The 16,861-nt window shown below is 39.1% G+C and overlaps 1 protein-coding gene across 2 annotated transcripts in view; it reads right to left on the bottom strand.

The window, feature by feature from the left end:
- The window catches only part of RPS6KA2 (ribosomal protein S6 kinase A2), a 265,454-nt gene that overhangs the window by 245,116 nt on the left and 3,477 nt on the right, over window positions 1-16,861 (bottom strand). The window contains exons 1-2 of one of the 2 annotated variants that reach the window (XM_085219873.1): window positions 12,691-12,805; window positions 10,942-11,033 (exon numbers count right to left, since the gene is read on the bottom strand). The exons of the other annotated variant lie outside the window; for it this stretch is intronic. Coding sequence (XP_085075999.1) covers window positions 10,942-10,986 — 45 coding nt within the window. The 5' untranslated portion in view covers window positions 10,987-11,033; window positions 12,691-12,805. Of the gene's footprint in view, window positions 1-10,941; window positions 11,034-12,690; window positions 12,806-16,861 lie in introns of those variants that run through there. 2 annotated transcript variants of the gene reach the window in all.

Here is a 16,861-nt window from a genome sequence, read left to right as displayed (position 1 = left end):
GAGTAAAGAACAAATTGGGTAAAAAAGAGTATGCTAGCTTTTTTTTTTTTAAACCGATAATTCTAACATACCACTCCTTGCACTGGCTGTCATTCATTTTAACCTAACATTATTTTGATTCATAAATTCACAATACACCAGAAGAATTAGTTATTAGAAGCTAGTGTTTTTCCTGGCTAGCTCACACCTTACAAAATAAACAATAGACAATGGATTGAATCCTGCAGTATTTATATGCTTAGAAATAAGTAGCACAGCAGCTATGGACATACAGTGCAATCAGGTTCATGAGACCCTAGCTCACAGTGCTATTGATCTGCAAGCTCAAAACAACAGAATTGGAGCTTTCATAATAATTTTTCCCCCCAGTAATTTGAGGTAAAACACACTAAAAAAAAATGTTAAATTCTTTATTTCACTATGCAAAAAGTATTTATTTCTTATTTACAGGACAAATGGCTAATGTGAGTCTGTTCAAGATAATGAGACCTACCCTGCAGAAGTGCTGATGTTGTCTTACCAGTGATTAGAGCAAGAGAGAAGCCACAACTCTCTTCAGGCTACTGTGTTTTTTAAATAGGCACTGAAAAACACAGACTGAATATATTTGATGGGAAAGATTGCATTGCAGAAAGTTTTTTCGCCTCCCACTTCCCAAAAAGATGTGGAAGCATAAAACACCTTCTTTCCTTTCCCTTCCTCCTGACACACTGACTCCAGAGCCACCTTGAGGGAAAAACAAGGAAACATAAGATGGGACACAGCCTGCATTCTGGGCAGTGCAACACAATCTGTAGCAAATCAAGAGCTAACCTTGAGCAACAGAATCCCCTCTCCCTTTCCAAAATAACTGATGCTAGATACACAGTGATCTGAGGAGAAAGTGCTGGTTACAGGAACTGGCATGAGCGTTCTCCCTCTTTCCCTAATCTGTGAACATCTCTGCCCAGCACACCCCGCTGAAGCCTTTGAAACAGCTCTCAGGTAACCAACCCCCATCCCCTCACACATCCCAGACAGCCTGCATGCAGACAGATGCCCAGGAGTCAGATGTTTAGGACTGTGTTTCTTGATGCAGTGAAAGAAATGAGGAATCTTGCTCCTCCATGCAACCTGCTTAGCTTCCCTGATTCCAAGAATTAACCTTCGGGATGCTCTCCATCAATAAGTGACTGTACATCCTTTACAAACAAAACATTAAGACAGTTCATTTTGCAATTAATAAAAGAAAAAGGTAAAGAAGCATGGCTATACTACAGTTAGATAAATTCTCAGTGTAGAAGTTATCATTTCCCCATGCAGTACAACTTCTTAAAAAGGAGAAGTCAGTTTTATGTCTTGAAATGTGTTATGCCCAAAAGGTTAAGGAATCTTGTGGCCAAGGTTTTAAAGGATTCAAGCAGTGTTCTGCCTTTCCTAAAACAAACTAACAAAAATATTAGAGACAAATCTCAAATATAGAAGGTTAACCACCTTTGCATAGGCACAGTGGTTCTGACCTCAGACAATGCTTGACAGCAGTGTTTTCAAGGTTCAAATTAAGACACAAAGGGTAGGGTGTCCAGAAGGTATGGTACAAGAAAAACAAGGAAAAAAAAGAAAGCCTCCTAAGAAGCTTTTCAGTAAACCTTTCTTATTGCAAATCAATAGAAGAAATATATACATGTAAATACACAGAAGGAGTAACAGATCGTTCAGTTCTGACTGCAAACTAAAATTACAGAGGGTTGCTATACTTTGGGCTGTTTTTTCCCCCATGTCTTTCACATGTGGTAGACACAGAACATATAGAGATAAACCCAGAATATACCACATCACCAAATTATTGTTAGCTATAAACTCTGAAACTTGCAACTGCAATAGAAAGACAGACTTTGAACAAGTCCTTTAAAATTCTGACTTTTCCCATAGGCAGAATAGATCTAAACAAATTATCTGGATGCTTAAAATGGCATGGGAATAGTTTGGCTTTTGTATCATATCCCTTCCTTACTACAATAATCACTGTGAGGATGAATTCGCACTGTGGATAATTCCTTATCACCATGAGCCAGAAAAGCCTATTGCCAGAAGCAAATGCCTTATTGTACTCAGGCTTTCATCTCAGCATATAGTTGCGTATTCTAACAAGCATTTACTTCTTGTTCATCCTTTTGGGCAGTCTAGTTATTTTAAGATTAGAGATGATCCAAATGCAGATTTTTCAGAGTTACAGTAGCAGTTTCTTCTATCCATGACCTCTATGCATTGCTCATAGCTATAGAGCATTTAGAAATAGTTAATTAATGCAGAGAGTCAGCCACAGATTTCAGAGAAGAGCAAGAGAGCCTACAGCTGAAAATATTTCACTTATTTCCTTTAAGAAAAAGTCATTCTTAGTTCTGTTGTTCTCATTTATTAGCATCCACTCAAATCTACCCGTAACTCAATGTTACCACACGATTCACACACTTCAAATATCTGTATAGAAAATCAGATTTAAATTGTTTTTTAAATTAGTTATCTTCACTGATCAAAACATGAGAAAAAGAATTACCTTTTTCCCCCATCTCTTCTTACAAAATTCTCTCCATTCCTCTGAACATATTCACCAGCTATTTCATCTCAATAATCATTCAACTACATATTTCTATGGCAAAATATCAGGAAATTAAGACAGAATTTCAAACAAGGAAAAGCCAGCACACTGGCTTAGCTCTGCTGTCACAGCCCATTCCCTTCCTTCTGCCCCCAGTACCTCCCATGCATTGCACAAGCAGAAAAAAAGCAGGAGTGGAGAATACAACTGTTCATTCAACCATAATTTTGCACATTTACCTTCCAAAAATCAATCTCTGCAACTACAGAGCTAGTGGGAGAAAGTAGTCCATCTGTGGACTATGACCTTAAATAAGATAATCCCCTGCCCTCCCCAAATATATTTTGCAAAATTAGGAATGGATTTGATGACAGGATTTTGAAATCAATATTGATCAAGAGCAAGCATATGTTAAATTTGGATAGAGAGAACAAGAGAACCATCTGTACACTGTTTAGTTAGCCAAGCTGTGGGATGATTAACTTAGAAGATGATTAGGAGGAGTTGTCATAGCTTTGACTTGTGTTTGGGCTGAGGTCACTGAACTTCAGCAAAAGTGAAAAATAAATCTGTGCCGGCTCAATGCAATACAGCATCACACTTTAAATGAAATATTCATACCACAACAGTAGAAAGGATTAAAGAAAGGAAAATTTGTTTTTTAATAGACACTGACGCCAGTACTAGAAGAGATATGAGTCACAGGTAACAGAAGTCTCACTTTGGAGTCTTATGCTCTTTAGAGGTTTAGTAAAAAAGTTTTTAAACTGCTCAGAGTTGCTCCACTCAGACTCAAAAGATTAAATAGATAAAAAGAATACTTACAACTGTTTCGGGTTGAAAAATAAGAATTATTGCAGAAATTTTTTAAACCTTGAAAGCAACAGCTATGATCACTTACTATAACAATTCCTGCCTAATGTGACCCATGTACTTTCATCTTCTTGCACCTAAGTAAAGCCCAAAAGGTGGGGCTTAGCTATTTTCTAGAAAGTATATTTTAGAAAATATTTAACCTGACTTAAAGGCTTCAAGAGAAGGACAAACTGCAACATCTCATGTGCAGTTTTTCCCATTGATTATTCATCCACACTCCTAGAAACCTGGCTGCGGTCTCTGACTTTCTTGATTGCTCTCTACTGTTGGGATAGGATAGCAGGTACTTGAGCCAACCAGGACATCATGCATTTGGCTGGCAGAATTTCCCCAACAGCTAGCTAACATGGTTCATTGAATTGCACGTAGTAGCACTTCAACATCAGCTGCTATCATCATAAAAATATTCAAATTGGCATTCAAGATACAAAAACAAAGTCTGAAGAGTGTTTCAGGTTCTCCCAATGCTGATTAATTCTTAACTGATAAAAATCTCCACATTTCTTCCAGACAAGACAGACCTCTACTGTTGAACAAAGTTACTGCAAGCTCAAGAATTAGCCCAGAACAACTTCATAGGAACATTTGAGTTAGAAGGTATTACTAAAGGTCATCTAGTCCAACCCCTCCTGCAATGAACAGGGACACTTACAGCTAGATTAGATCACTCAGCTCCATTTAGACTGACCCTGAACATCCCCAAGGATTGCGCATCCACCACCTCTCTGGGCAATTGGACAAATTACTGTAGTTATTGGTTACAGGATGACAACTCAAGGAGCTCTCTGCAGAGTAGGAGTACAGCTCCTCAGAGGCAGCCAGATAGAGATTGCCTATCACATGAAGGCATCCCTCTCTTCAACACATTTCCTCCCAGGAGGCCATCAGATAGAAACAAATGCACTCTGAGCATCACAGTGAGCTGCTCCTTGTACTGCTGCTGTTGCTGCATGAGATATAGAGCTGTGGATCTGAATCTAGACCTGCCAGGCTCAAAAGATGGAAGAGCAAAAGACTTTTGAGAAATTTGGGAAGGGAGTAGAATTAGTGCATTTACCTTGAATACCAAAATATGGCTATGCTTCAGACCAGCCTAAACTGAGCTCTATGACACCACAACTAATGCGTGCCACTCAGAAAGACACAGCAACCGAAACAACACTCACACTGATAAGTTTCAGTGAATCATTGTATCAGCCTCCTTGCTGCCATTCCCTCACTACTCCAAGTCACCATAGCCTGCAGCACTGTGCAGCTGCTTCCAGCACAGCTGAAGAGGTCACCTAGACATTTAGTTAGGAAACACCCAGTACTTCACATGCACCATCCATTCAGATGGATAGGATTGAAAAAAAAAAGCACAGAAAGGATCTTCCTGTATATCTTTCATTCCAGAAAAAGAAGAGTGAAATCCTCATCCTTAGAATAATTCAGGTTGAGGCAACCGCAAGAGGTCACTCAGACCAACACCTCCTGCTCCAAGCAGAAACCAGTCCTGGGTTAGACCAGTCTGAGGCTGCATCCAGAAACTGAATGATTACAATCTGGGAGGGACAGGATTTAGTAGAATTTAGAGGGGAACTTTTTAGCTTGTTTGCTTTTAAACTTGGGTGAAATGTATTAATGCAGAGACTTACATTAGTCTTGCCACAATAAATAATTAGTTATGATACCTACCAGTCTGAGTACTCAACATTATCTCATACACTTAATGCAATTCATCAGGCTACAAGTATACAAGATGTACAAAACTAATATCGTGTGATACATGAATATACAAAACCTATTTAAAAGCTATGCCAAAATCCATTCAATAGCTTACCTTCAAGACAGTTGCCATATTGAAGCATCACCCTGCTTTGGTGGTTTGTTTGAGCTCTCCAAGACTTCTTCTAAGACAGCTCATTGAGCACTAACCAAAAGGCACAGTACTGCATTACCCTTAGTAGTTCAAGCATGATACCAATACCTAAAAAAATGGTAGTAACATAAATGAGGCAGCGCCATCCATAGAAAATATTAAGAGGATGGAAATCTGTATTATATGATGCAGAAACACGTCCTCCATCACCTTAATTCACTCACCCAGGGAAGGAATTCCCCACAGATAAGAAGGGAACATACATCCCAAAACATCAGAATCCTAAGGCCACACCCTCCCTACAGCAAGATTTCAGAAACGAGCAAACATCAGAAGTCTTAAAAATTAAGTTTCTATAGAAGCTTCTTCTATAGAAGTTTCAGAGGCAAGCTGCTCAGCGGTACTTGAGTTACACTAGATGTCAGTATTGCCTGCAGGATAATGAGTTGCCTTCCAAGCAACAGGCTGAAGATTTACCAAGTGAAAACCAATTATTTAAAATAAGTTGAACTCAGAATCTGCCAACCGTGGCATCCTTCAGCAACAAACATCTGCATAATTGCTTGCTTACAGACAGTGCCATCTGAAAGTACAGGAGTTTTCTGTGCAAGCCTTTAAATGAGACATTTGTCCCCATGGCAACAGACTGCAGGTATGGTCATGCTGCAATTGAAAGATAGGCCTGCAGTTAATTTGCTAGTTTCACCCTAGCTAATATAAAACATTACAACAGCAAAGCCAAAGCAGCATGGCTCAAGCTCCTCAGACACCCAGCACACATTTACTACCTACAACTCATGCTGCCATTCCTCAGCTGCTCCTGGTGCTGAACCTGCTATCCCACTGCTGCGCTGAGACCACATCAGCTACAGAACAGCACTGTCTCTGAATTATGTCAGCATTCACTGTTTGACAGTGTGATACATTAAGAATACTTTAAAAGATATAGGACAGATTGTGCCCTGTCCCTGCCACTCAAAATGTCACCTAAAAAAAATTCAGGAGTAATACAGACGTGGAACAGGAGAGGCCACTTTTTCCCATGCCACAGATAGAGGTACCCAACAGGCTGTTTGGTTCCATTAGCTCTTTTGCCTATGGATATCTTCAGGTTCCATGTTATATATAAGATACATTTCCCTCAAATCTGATCTGATTTTGTAATTACATAAAAGCAAAGTTCAAAACTAATGTGCATGTATGTATGTATCTATTTATCTATATATCATTTGTTTGAGTGTAAGCATCTGAAACCTCTCACCAAGATTATTACAGTCAAAAACCTGAATTAAACCCCTGCCTTGTTTAAAGTGAAAGCACTATCTGCCCATCTCAATGCTGCCATAGCCCTGTGAAATGCTACAGCGTATCACAGAAGTCTATGAAGCAAGTGGCTTTAAATGCAGTATCTCCAATGATCACACAAACCTCCAAGTCCCAGGTTGCTTTTATGTTTATGGTGCCTCAGATTTATTCTTCAAATTAGTCAGAAGACAGGAGGAAAAGAGAAGCTTTGTATACAGCTGGCACCTACCTTCTTCAGTCAGTAAACATCTATGTTAATTTGTACAGGCAAAGCAGCATCTCTTGCAGAAGACAGCACTCGGCCCCCTGGCAGACATGCACCAGAGGAGTGAGCCATGGCTTTTCCAGGTCCTCATGCAGAGAAGGTGGCTGATCCTGGCCTCCCACAAACTATTCCATTGAGAAGTCACACAGGAAGCTCTTTTGCTTCTACACATTCACTAACAAATTCCCTCCACTGTTTATTTTGCCACATTAAATCAAATTATCTCAGAAACAAGGAGAAATAATGACGTTATTTGTTTCAGTCTTGAAGATCTTTCTGTTACAATAACTCTGCATATGCAGATAGATTTGGGTGCCCAGGCCACAGTAATATCCCACAAAACTACTGACTTTTTCTAACCTCATAAAGGACAATCCTTTTCCTATCAAATAAAAAGCAAACAAATTTGTAGCTACTCAAACCTAAAGCCCTAGACTCTGGACAAACTGTTCTCTTTGTACAGAGGACAGTGGTATCTCTGTCTTAGCCCCAGCACATACGCAGTGTTCAAGGACTGTGTAAGCAAGTCAGCTATAGGTATGTGGGCCCCGACACACTCCTCAGTCCCAATACTGTAAAAGCTTAAGCTGTTTTTTCTTGCTTTCATTTTTCTTCTCCATCTTGCTGATGAACAGCCCATAAGCAAGGAGATTCACCCTGCAAAAAGAAAAGGAGGCATCCAAGCACCTGAATTCTCTGATGTAGCAAAGCAAACAGGATTTTCCACTGCTCACCATCCTCCAGAAAGCCTTTAATTACTGCAAACAAACACCTTAATCTGGGTTAGTTTTACTCTTCAAAGCAGCACAAGTCACTATATCCAGATGGCTAGGGAAAACAGAGTTTACTGCTTCTCCTACAGTCAGCATCTCTCTTGCGCAGTGCTTAGGGCATCATTAAATGCTTCCCTGAGCTGTCAGCAAGGAGTACAGTCTCTTGAAAAGAGGCTTTTCCAACTGTTCATGTGCAGAGTACTTCTATGTTAGTTAAAGGAGCAGGAAAACAGAAACTAGGGAAAGCAAGGTTTGAATAGCCTGTTCCTCTTATGCTGCCAGGGACTGATCTCACTACAACCAGGACCTCTGCTCAGGTCAGCCTGCTTGAATGTCCTGTAAACATTTGCACTACACGTGTTTTCTGCTGGTCTGCCTGACTCAGAAAGCCAAATTTGCTTTTATTTACATCAGCAAAGCTGGGGGCTAAGCTCTTAACAAGAAGGATTACTAAAGCTATACAAAAATATAACGAATAAGTCATCAAGATCTGGTAGATAGGCATAGGACAAAGGGCTCTCAATATCATCAGCAAAGAAAAAGTTGACTTGGCTAATTCAGAAGAATCTTGACTTTATATTTGTAATTGTCAGAAAGGAGGCTCAAGTGTTCGCTGATTCTCACAGCTATCCAGGTCACCAGGTGCTAACATGCTTGCTGTCCAAGGGTATGCTTGCAACGAACCTTGCACACTATCAAGATACCAGTCTCAATACCGCATAGTACTTGCTTTGAAAGCAAACAAAAAAAAACCCAAAACAATTAAAAAAAATATAGAGAGAATATGGATACTACATATAGGCTGCTACAAACAAACAACTGAAAGAAGTATGGAAGGCATTTCTCTTTAATCTGACTGCAGTTAATTCCAGAAGGATCTTCTGCTACAGTCAGGAATGTGGGAGTTGGTGGTCTGAAAGTTCCTAAGAAACCCTTAGTGGCTATCTCCTTACATCAACTTGGAAGAACTGCCATTGTCCCGGCATCCAACTGGAAGATTGATCAAGCTATCACTTCAGAAACATAACAAGTGCTGGTCATGTCTCTACATATACCTAAAATATGAGCTCTGCAGCAAAGATGCAATTTGTCAATTGACAATTCTTCAAGAGAAGAATACGAATGCTACAGAATCACAGAATCCTTTGAGTTGGAAGGGACCTTTAAAGGCCATCTAGTCCAACTCCCCTGCAATGAATAGGGACATGCACAGCTAGATCAGGATGCCCAGGGCCTTATGCAGCCTCATCCTGAAAGTCTCCAGGAACAAGGCATCCACCATAGCTCTGGGCAACCTGTTCCAGCGCCTCACCACTCTCACTGTAAGAAACCTTTTCCTTACATCTAACCTAAATGCCTTCTTTAAACTTGAAGACACTTCCCCTTATTCTATCACCACAGAACCTGCTAATGAGTCTGTCCCCCTTCTTCCATGCCAACCTTCTCTGTACCTGTACAGTGACCAGATAAAAAGACAAAAAAACAATTTAAATATCTCAGATGCCTGCAGTACACTGTCAGTCCAAAAAAAACTGAAATTCAACTTCAGGTTTTTCTGAAGAACTTTGATCAAATTGTCTCATTCCCTCCCACTGTGGATGCAGCAAATTAGACTGCTTTAAGACACCTGTTAGAAAAAAAAAGGACTTGCTCTCACAGATTTTTATGAGGTTCTACAAGAATTATTTCCTACTGCTCAACTCAGTCACAGCCATGAATCATCAGCCAGTTAAACAGTTATCCTATGTGAAAGCCAAAGTCACATTTATTTCCCAGTTCATATATTCTAGCTAGTTTTCTATTCTGCACCACAATTAGAGCTTAAAAATATTCCAATATATAATGCTATATTTGCAAAATATTTAATGCATAGCTAAAGTATTATGAAAGCTAAAGTGAGAATTCCAGAAGTCACAATGCCAGAGAGACTTCCAGCTGATCTCCATGAGGATTCCCTTTTCCCTGTCTAGAAGACAAATAGCTATCAAATTCATTTGCAGTCCAGGGAAGCTCCATAGCTCCAGGGATGGTGGCTCAATTCTGCCTGGTTTATCCATCAATAAGATTATGTCAGCTTCAACTAGACATCAAAGTCTTTGGGATTTTCAAATCCTATGATTAGCATGAAAGAAACAAAAGCACACTTTCTTCATTTGCAAACTGAGTATACTAGTCTTGGGTATTTATTTTTGAATATTCTTTTTATTCAGTTACTTCAAGGTTGACTACTCAGAGACAGCACATACATGCACCCCACCCTCCATAAGCCAATTATTTATTCAAAGCTGGCACTGAGGACCCAAAGGTGTGCAAGTCTGCCAGTGACACACAGTATGACAAGCTGTATTTCAGGAAAATGACTCAGTATGTTCAAAATGTTTTGCACATTTAATTAAGCCTTACACTAACTCTTGTTGGCAAGCACAAGCATGAATCATGGAAGCTAGATCACAGGAGCAACTCAGCAACACAAGAGCTTAAATGCTTACTCTTGGAGCTAAATAATTACTACAGCAGGAATTCGAGAGGAAGCCTTCTGCTTCATGGACAAGCATAATGCAGATAGGAATAAGGGGGGTGGGTAAAAAAAAAACTACAAAAACAGATCAATAAATAACTCTAAGCACAGATGCTCCACTACCAATATTTGTGGGAGCATTGGCATCAGCCCCTCTTTCAGCCCTCAGTACGTCACCCACTAAGGCTGCATCCACTGCTGTCACTTTAGCCCAAAGACTAACAGGAAGAGATGCTGGTAACATCATTGGCATAAAGTTGTGTGTGATCATTGTGCATGACATTATATTTACTCAAAATTACCATAATTATTGTTATTTGCGATTCTCTTTTGCATACAGTAGAACACAGCAGTGTCTTGAGCTGCTTTACTTAAGAAGGAGATGCCTTAAGAAGCAACAATGAGCTGAACTGCCAGCAGGAGTTAAGCTTACACAGCATGATTCTGGTGCTAAAATAAATACCAACATTTGTCTGTTGTTCACTGGTTACCCATCTCCAGTTCTTGTTCTTTGAAAGAATAGAGGAGACCGAGAACTTTTACAAATCGAAAACCGCTAAAAAACATGCAAGAGGTGTCTGGTTTAGGATACCCATGAGAGCTATTAAATCACTCCCCATATACACATATTCTTAATTTAATTCATATATATATACACACTCTTCTATATTGTTGCAGGGAAACCAAACTGTCATTATCCTTTGCTCTCTTCCACTATAGTTTTATAAGTAGATTGCAATGAAGTAATCAGTTATTCTACGTTACCAGTTTTACTTGAGAACTTTCCATCACCATTGTGTTGATCTGCATGGTGACCAGCTCTCCTAGTCAATATGGAACCCATGAGTTCAAGAGCACTACAACAAAGAAAAGATGCAAAGACCTTCACTTGAGTCTAGCACTCATTCTCAAGTTTGGCACAGTAAAGCAATACTAACACCTTGCTAGTCAGAGCTAAAGAAGGCTAAAGAAGGCACTGACCATTTGCTGCATTGTTCCCATTTCTTTTCTATCACACTTGTTAATAGAATCACTATCACAATGAAATGATCAGAACAGTGATGAAGTGCCAGAAGGGCTACAGGAGTGTTGTGTTATTCCTCCCAGCACAACAATAAATAAATATTGTAGTTGGGAACGAGGCAAACAGCTCTACATACTTCACCCTAGCCATTAAGCCTTACATTAGCAAAAACTGTCATGGACTTTTACTCATACCAGGGAAAAAATTGTATGAACTGCCAATAGCACTGACTGAAGACAATCCAACATAAGAGGCTCATCTTCTTTCAGGGTTTTTCAGAACACCAGCTAAAGAACTCAGTACATTCTTCTCCTTCTAAGGGACTTCCCAGAAAGATTTGAAAGACAGAGAGAGATCAAGAATTTCATGCTTTCCATCTGAAAATCATACTGAATCACTCCTTGCATGACTTCCCTATTCAGCTGGACAGAGAGCACAAGACAGCTTTGCAAGATCATGCCTGCAGCATGTCAAGCAGGGCACTCTCCATCTTTAACAGGGGATGTAACACAGCTCCCAGGCACACTGAAGGATGAGGAAGATAGTAGGACTACCTTGCCTATACAAGCCAGAAATGATTTTCAGATAACAGAACCCTCTCTGGAGAGGGCTCACTGACCTAACCAAGGCACTACTCGTGATTTTTTTAATCGCTTTCAATCAGCACCTTCTGTAGGAAGGATGATTCATAACTTTCTTAAAAAGGAAATAACATTAAAAAAAAACTGCTGCCATGTTCTTGTATAGAAGGGGTCCCTGAAAACTTTTTATCATAGAAGATTTACTCTTCTTTGTAGAAGAAATACGGAATAAATTAGTGCATACACAGGAGCATATCAGGAAGCAATCTGGTCACATTAAATCAGGCACATTCTTGAAAATGAGACTATCAACTTTCTTAGCAGTAATCTACTTATTGCTCTATTAATTGTATTTTCTTCCTCAAGAGGTACTATTATATATTCTATGATATCCTTCTTACTGCTGTTGAAAACTAGAATAAAGTTTTATGTTGGCAAGTGTTGTGGACCCCATCAGTTTTAGATCACTAGAAATGAGAGCGGTGCTCACTGCAGCACATGAAGACCAGGTCATCTTTTCAGGTATTCAAACATTAATAAATACACTTTAACACCACATTTTTAAAACTAAAGGCACCACAGATAAAATACATCAACAAAAGGATTAGAGAGTACTTCAGTCATCCATCATACATGCAATTGCTCATTAGTTCACAGAACATTCCCCTTCCCCCACTTCTTTTGTCCTTTTCAGTTTGATAACAGAAAGAATAATCCCAGGCAGAACTGAAAGAATCCAGTAATCAGTCTGCTAATTACTGACTTCACAAAAATAGCAATTAAAAGATGAAGAAAGAAGCTACAAAATAGACAAAAATAGCGATCGGGGAACCCAAGACAGGTCTAAAAACTGGGTGGAATCTGTAATTTACTAAGCTCCTTCTGCACATCCAGAGTAGAAGTACTTACATGAAGTTAAAACCTAAGACTTTACGTCCAGCAAGAGGTCATCTGATCACATAGAATCACACGGGTTGGAAGGGATCTTGAAAGATCACTGAGTTCAACCCCCCTATTAAAGCAGGTTCTGCACAATAGGCAGCACAGGTAGGCATCTGGGTCTTGAATACCTGCATAGAAGGAAGGAGACTCAACAACCTCTCTAGGCAACCTGTTCCAGTGCTCCATCAACACTGCAGTAAAGAAGTTCTGCAAGTTTCTATGTTTGTATGCAACTTCCTTTGTTCAAATTTTCTGCCCATTACTCCTTGTCCTATTGCTACGCACCACTGAGAAGAGCCTGCAATTTAGTTATGAAAGAAATACTGTACAGAACCTAACTACCTGTGGCTCCATTTCTAGTCAACAGGAAAACCAGGCAGCTTCTTGAATAAAATATGTTGTACCCTAAATCATATAAGTATCTGGAAACAGAAGTTTAATTTTTGTTACCTACAGTGCTAACAGGATAATTACCTTATATCTAACATCACCCATTTGGGAATACATGTACTTAAGGCACAGTTGGTGGGGCTACCTTTTGACTTCCCCCATCATATCTTTGAAATAAAGTAGTCATTGGAAAGCTTTTTTCTTCCAGAGCAGCAGTGTTTGTTTTGCTTCATTTTTGCCACTTCAATTTTACTTTGGTGAAAGTAGCTACTTCCAAGCTCTGAGTTAAAACAATACACAAGCTGGGAGTTAAAGAAAAGAGAGTTTAGTGAAATAATTATTTTGATGTGAAACACTAGTTCTCATGAGAGAACAAATTGCAGCCAACAAGAAAATTTGAGGAGAAAAACTGACTTTTTCAGTTTATTATAACAAAAGATAATAAACTTTCTCATCCTAGAGCTGCAATTATCTGAGTGTAAAATTTGTGCATTTCTCCCCCCCCCCCTTCCTCCACTTAAAATAAGAGTCAAGTCAACTCCAAAACCACAGCTCTCTAGAAGCACCACAGTCATCATAGAAAGAATTTACCTCAACTCTAGTTGCCAACTGACTCATTTCTCCCAGTGACACCATTAGTTCATAGGTAGTCTCTCAGGCACCAACTACCATTATAGAACAAGTTCATTTGCATGAGGGAATAGTTTTCCCATATATGAATTTTTTTCCTTAGAATAATAACACTTGTCCAAAAATCAAGCATCTGGTTCTGTTAAATGCTTTACAAGTTCTGTATTTTACGGGGACCTTTTCCCCCTTACTCAGGGTGACACTTACTCAGCATTAACTGCTATGGTCCAAAGTAATTGCTGAATTACTGCAACATACTGAATAACAGTAGGCTAGGTTGTGTTGGTGTCTACTTAAGGAATAAAAATAAAAATGGAAAAAATGGGAGGGAGAAGAAATGTAACAGTGAACACCATTTCCCTGAACTATGCAAGCTGCACCATCCCACTGCACAGGTACTTTTTGGAGTACCAAGAACAGAGGCAAGATTCATGTCAGCAGAGTCCTACTTCAAAGCTCAGGATCAACTCTAGCCAATACACATGAGTTAAGCTTCAGCAAGAGGTATGTTATTTTATTTATTCACCCTGTGAAAAAAATACTGTGGTCTGTACTAAAAAAAAAAAAAGACACATTTAGTTTTCATAATCAGTTGAACAGTCGATACTATGCATATCAAAACACCTCCAATTAACTTAAAGGTGAGATTGCTTTATCTGAAGATGACAATGCTTCGGGGATAGAGGATCTTACCAAGGTATATAAATGCCTGACAGAAAGAAGGTTCTTCTAATTGCTCTCTATGATTTTATTGTTCATGCAAGAATGCATGATATCAGCAGAAAGTTACATGCATCTTTGGAAGCCTCAGTCCAGGAGTAGACAGTTAGCCCAGGTCTTACCATTCTTACTTTCACCATACAGTTTTCATAGAGAAAAATTCACCTAGTTCTGTTTCTGGTTGACCACCACAACTTGCGCTGCAACTTCCTTCAACTTTTCTAAAGCTCCTCCCTACAAGTCTTCAATTAGAGTTGCAAACCCCTTTGGAAGAGTGAAACAACTAAAAGCAATGGAAAGCTAAAATCTAGCTTCCAAATGCAGTATCACAGTGCTTTGAAACTTGCACACGCTCATTTATTTATTTAAGAAGGATGCAACCAATGGATATTGCTGCCAACTGCAGCTTCAGGGAAAAATTTTATATACAATATAAGTTCTTTACTTGAACCTAGACCAAACCACAAAGCACAACACTCTTATTTAAGAACATATTTGTGCTTCTAATAACTCATGGTCAAAGTTATTATTCCCTATTAAAAATAATAATAAAAAGACAACCTTGTTAAAAAAAAAAATCATTTTACAGAAAAACAGGATCCCACAAGTATAAGCAAGGACTTGAATTAGAATTTGTCTCTCAAAGAAGTCCCCATCAAACAGTGTGCTTGGCTTTGTGGCAGGGCCAGTTGGGCCTGTGGCCCACTCCTGAGTGCTGACACACAGACAGTTCCCTTTAAGATCCTTGGAGTAAGACGTACACTTCATCAAAATATCAGGCTTACAGCCTCAGCCAGACAGTCTGAAATAACACGACAGCAGCAGAGTAAGGGCAAAGAAACCCAATCGTTTTCCTTAACGATATTCACTGTAGAGCACCAAGAAAAGTTAATTGAATGGTGAAGGAACTTTGACATTTGACAGATATTTCACTGTCAAGGATTTGTTAGTGGCCACTGTGTGTGTTTTCTAATACATAATTAGAACAAATTTCTGTCAGGCATAGCTGCATCACTCCCATTAGAAACACAGGCACTGCAACTGCCTTCCTGCAGCAGGAGCTAAACACAATTACAGATGCCAGAAAGCAAATTGTACTTTGAGCAGAACACACGTAAGAAAATAAGAGAACAGAGAGCTGGGATGTCTAAGTAATCATTACCTACAACTTTTATCTGTTTAAGTTAAAACTTAAGAATCCTAAGGTGCATCCTTAATGAAAATGAAGTAGGTTTAAATTCATTTAAGGAATGAAGCAAAAAATATCCTCCTAAAACTCAAGAGCCCACTAACCATGATCTTAATTTTCAACAATATTCTCAGAAGATATCACGATGAGGACTGTTACCTGCATTTGATTTCAGCCCTAGGCTTTTTGGAGAATAATTTGTTGCTGTCTTTAAAAATTGAGAGGGGGAGAAGTCTACAAGATAAACTTGCACCTATTCCAAAGAGCTCAAAAAACAAGACTCCACCCCCCTCCCTTTCTATCATAAGGAGTTTAAGATATTCCTTTAGCATAGCAAAAAGTAACAACCACCTTACACTTCACAAAACCCAAATATCTCAAAGGTAAAACATAAAATTCCAAGGAGTAAAAGGAACTTACCAGGAGCGGCAAATCTTCATGTGTTCAAAGGAGACAATTTAGACAAACATCTTTACAGCCTCCCTTTAGTCCTAAGATTTTCAGCCTCCTTCACTTTTTGAAATAAGGAAATACAGAGCCATCTTTGACACGTCCTTTGCTTGCTGTCTCAGACCAACAGCATCATCATCTGCTGACACCTCTGGTCAGCACCAACCTGTTATGTAGTCAGGTTTTGCCCTTGGCTGAACAGACGAGTCAATGCTTATTTCGTTCTCAACTGCTTTGCAGCTCCCTATCACCTTCCATCTCTTTTATTTGGCATTTGAGCTCTGAGGCAAGGTTCTTTTTAGGAAAATAGTACAATGCCACAATAATGCAAATAATAAATCAAGTTCACATCAAATGATTAGATTAGCCATGTTTCTGATGAAGAGCAACTCCAGTGGACATACAGGAATCAAAGTTTAATATCATGTAAAGCTAATCAGTCAGGTACAATTAATGGCACAGAAGCAGTGTTATGATGGTGGTTACTCTTCCTGAGGCTATTACAAAATCTCCCCCTTAGGAAAGGCACTGGCCTGGAGAAGTTGTGTTCTTTCTGAGAAAGGCAGCAGAAGAACCACATCTAAAATAATTTTCCCTAGCTTCCAGTTGGCCAAGTCTATCTTTTTTTCTTTAAAGACAAAAAAAGAAAAAACAATCACATTGTACTTACATCTTCAAGACTAGAAACATATGGAGAAAAAGCTCCTCAGACATTCTATTTCTATAAAAGCAAAAGGTTATAATATAATCATTCACTGG

The sequence above is a fragment of the Meleagris gallopavo genome, chromosome 2, assembly GCF_905368555.1.
Source record: "Meleagris gallopavo chromosome 2, MGAL_WU_HG_1.1, whole genome shotgun sequence".
Taxonomy (NCBI): domain Eukaryota; kingdom Metazoa; phylum Chordata; class Aves; order Galliformes; family Phasianidae; genus Meleagris; species Meleagris gallopavo.
The sequence above is the reverse complement of the archived record's forward strand: the minus strand, read 5'-3'. Positions and strand labels throughout refer to the sequence as shown.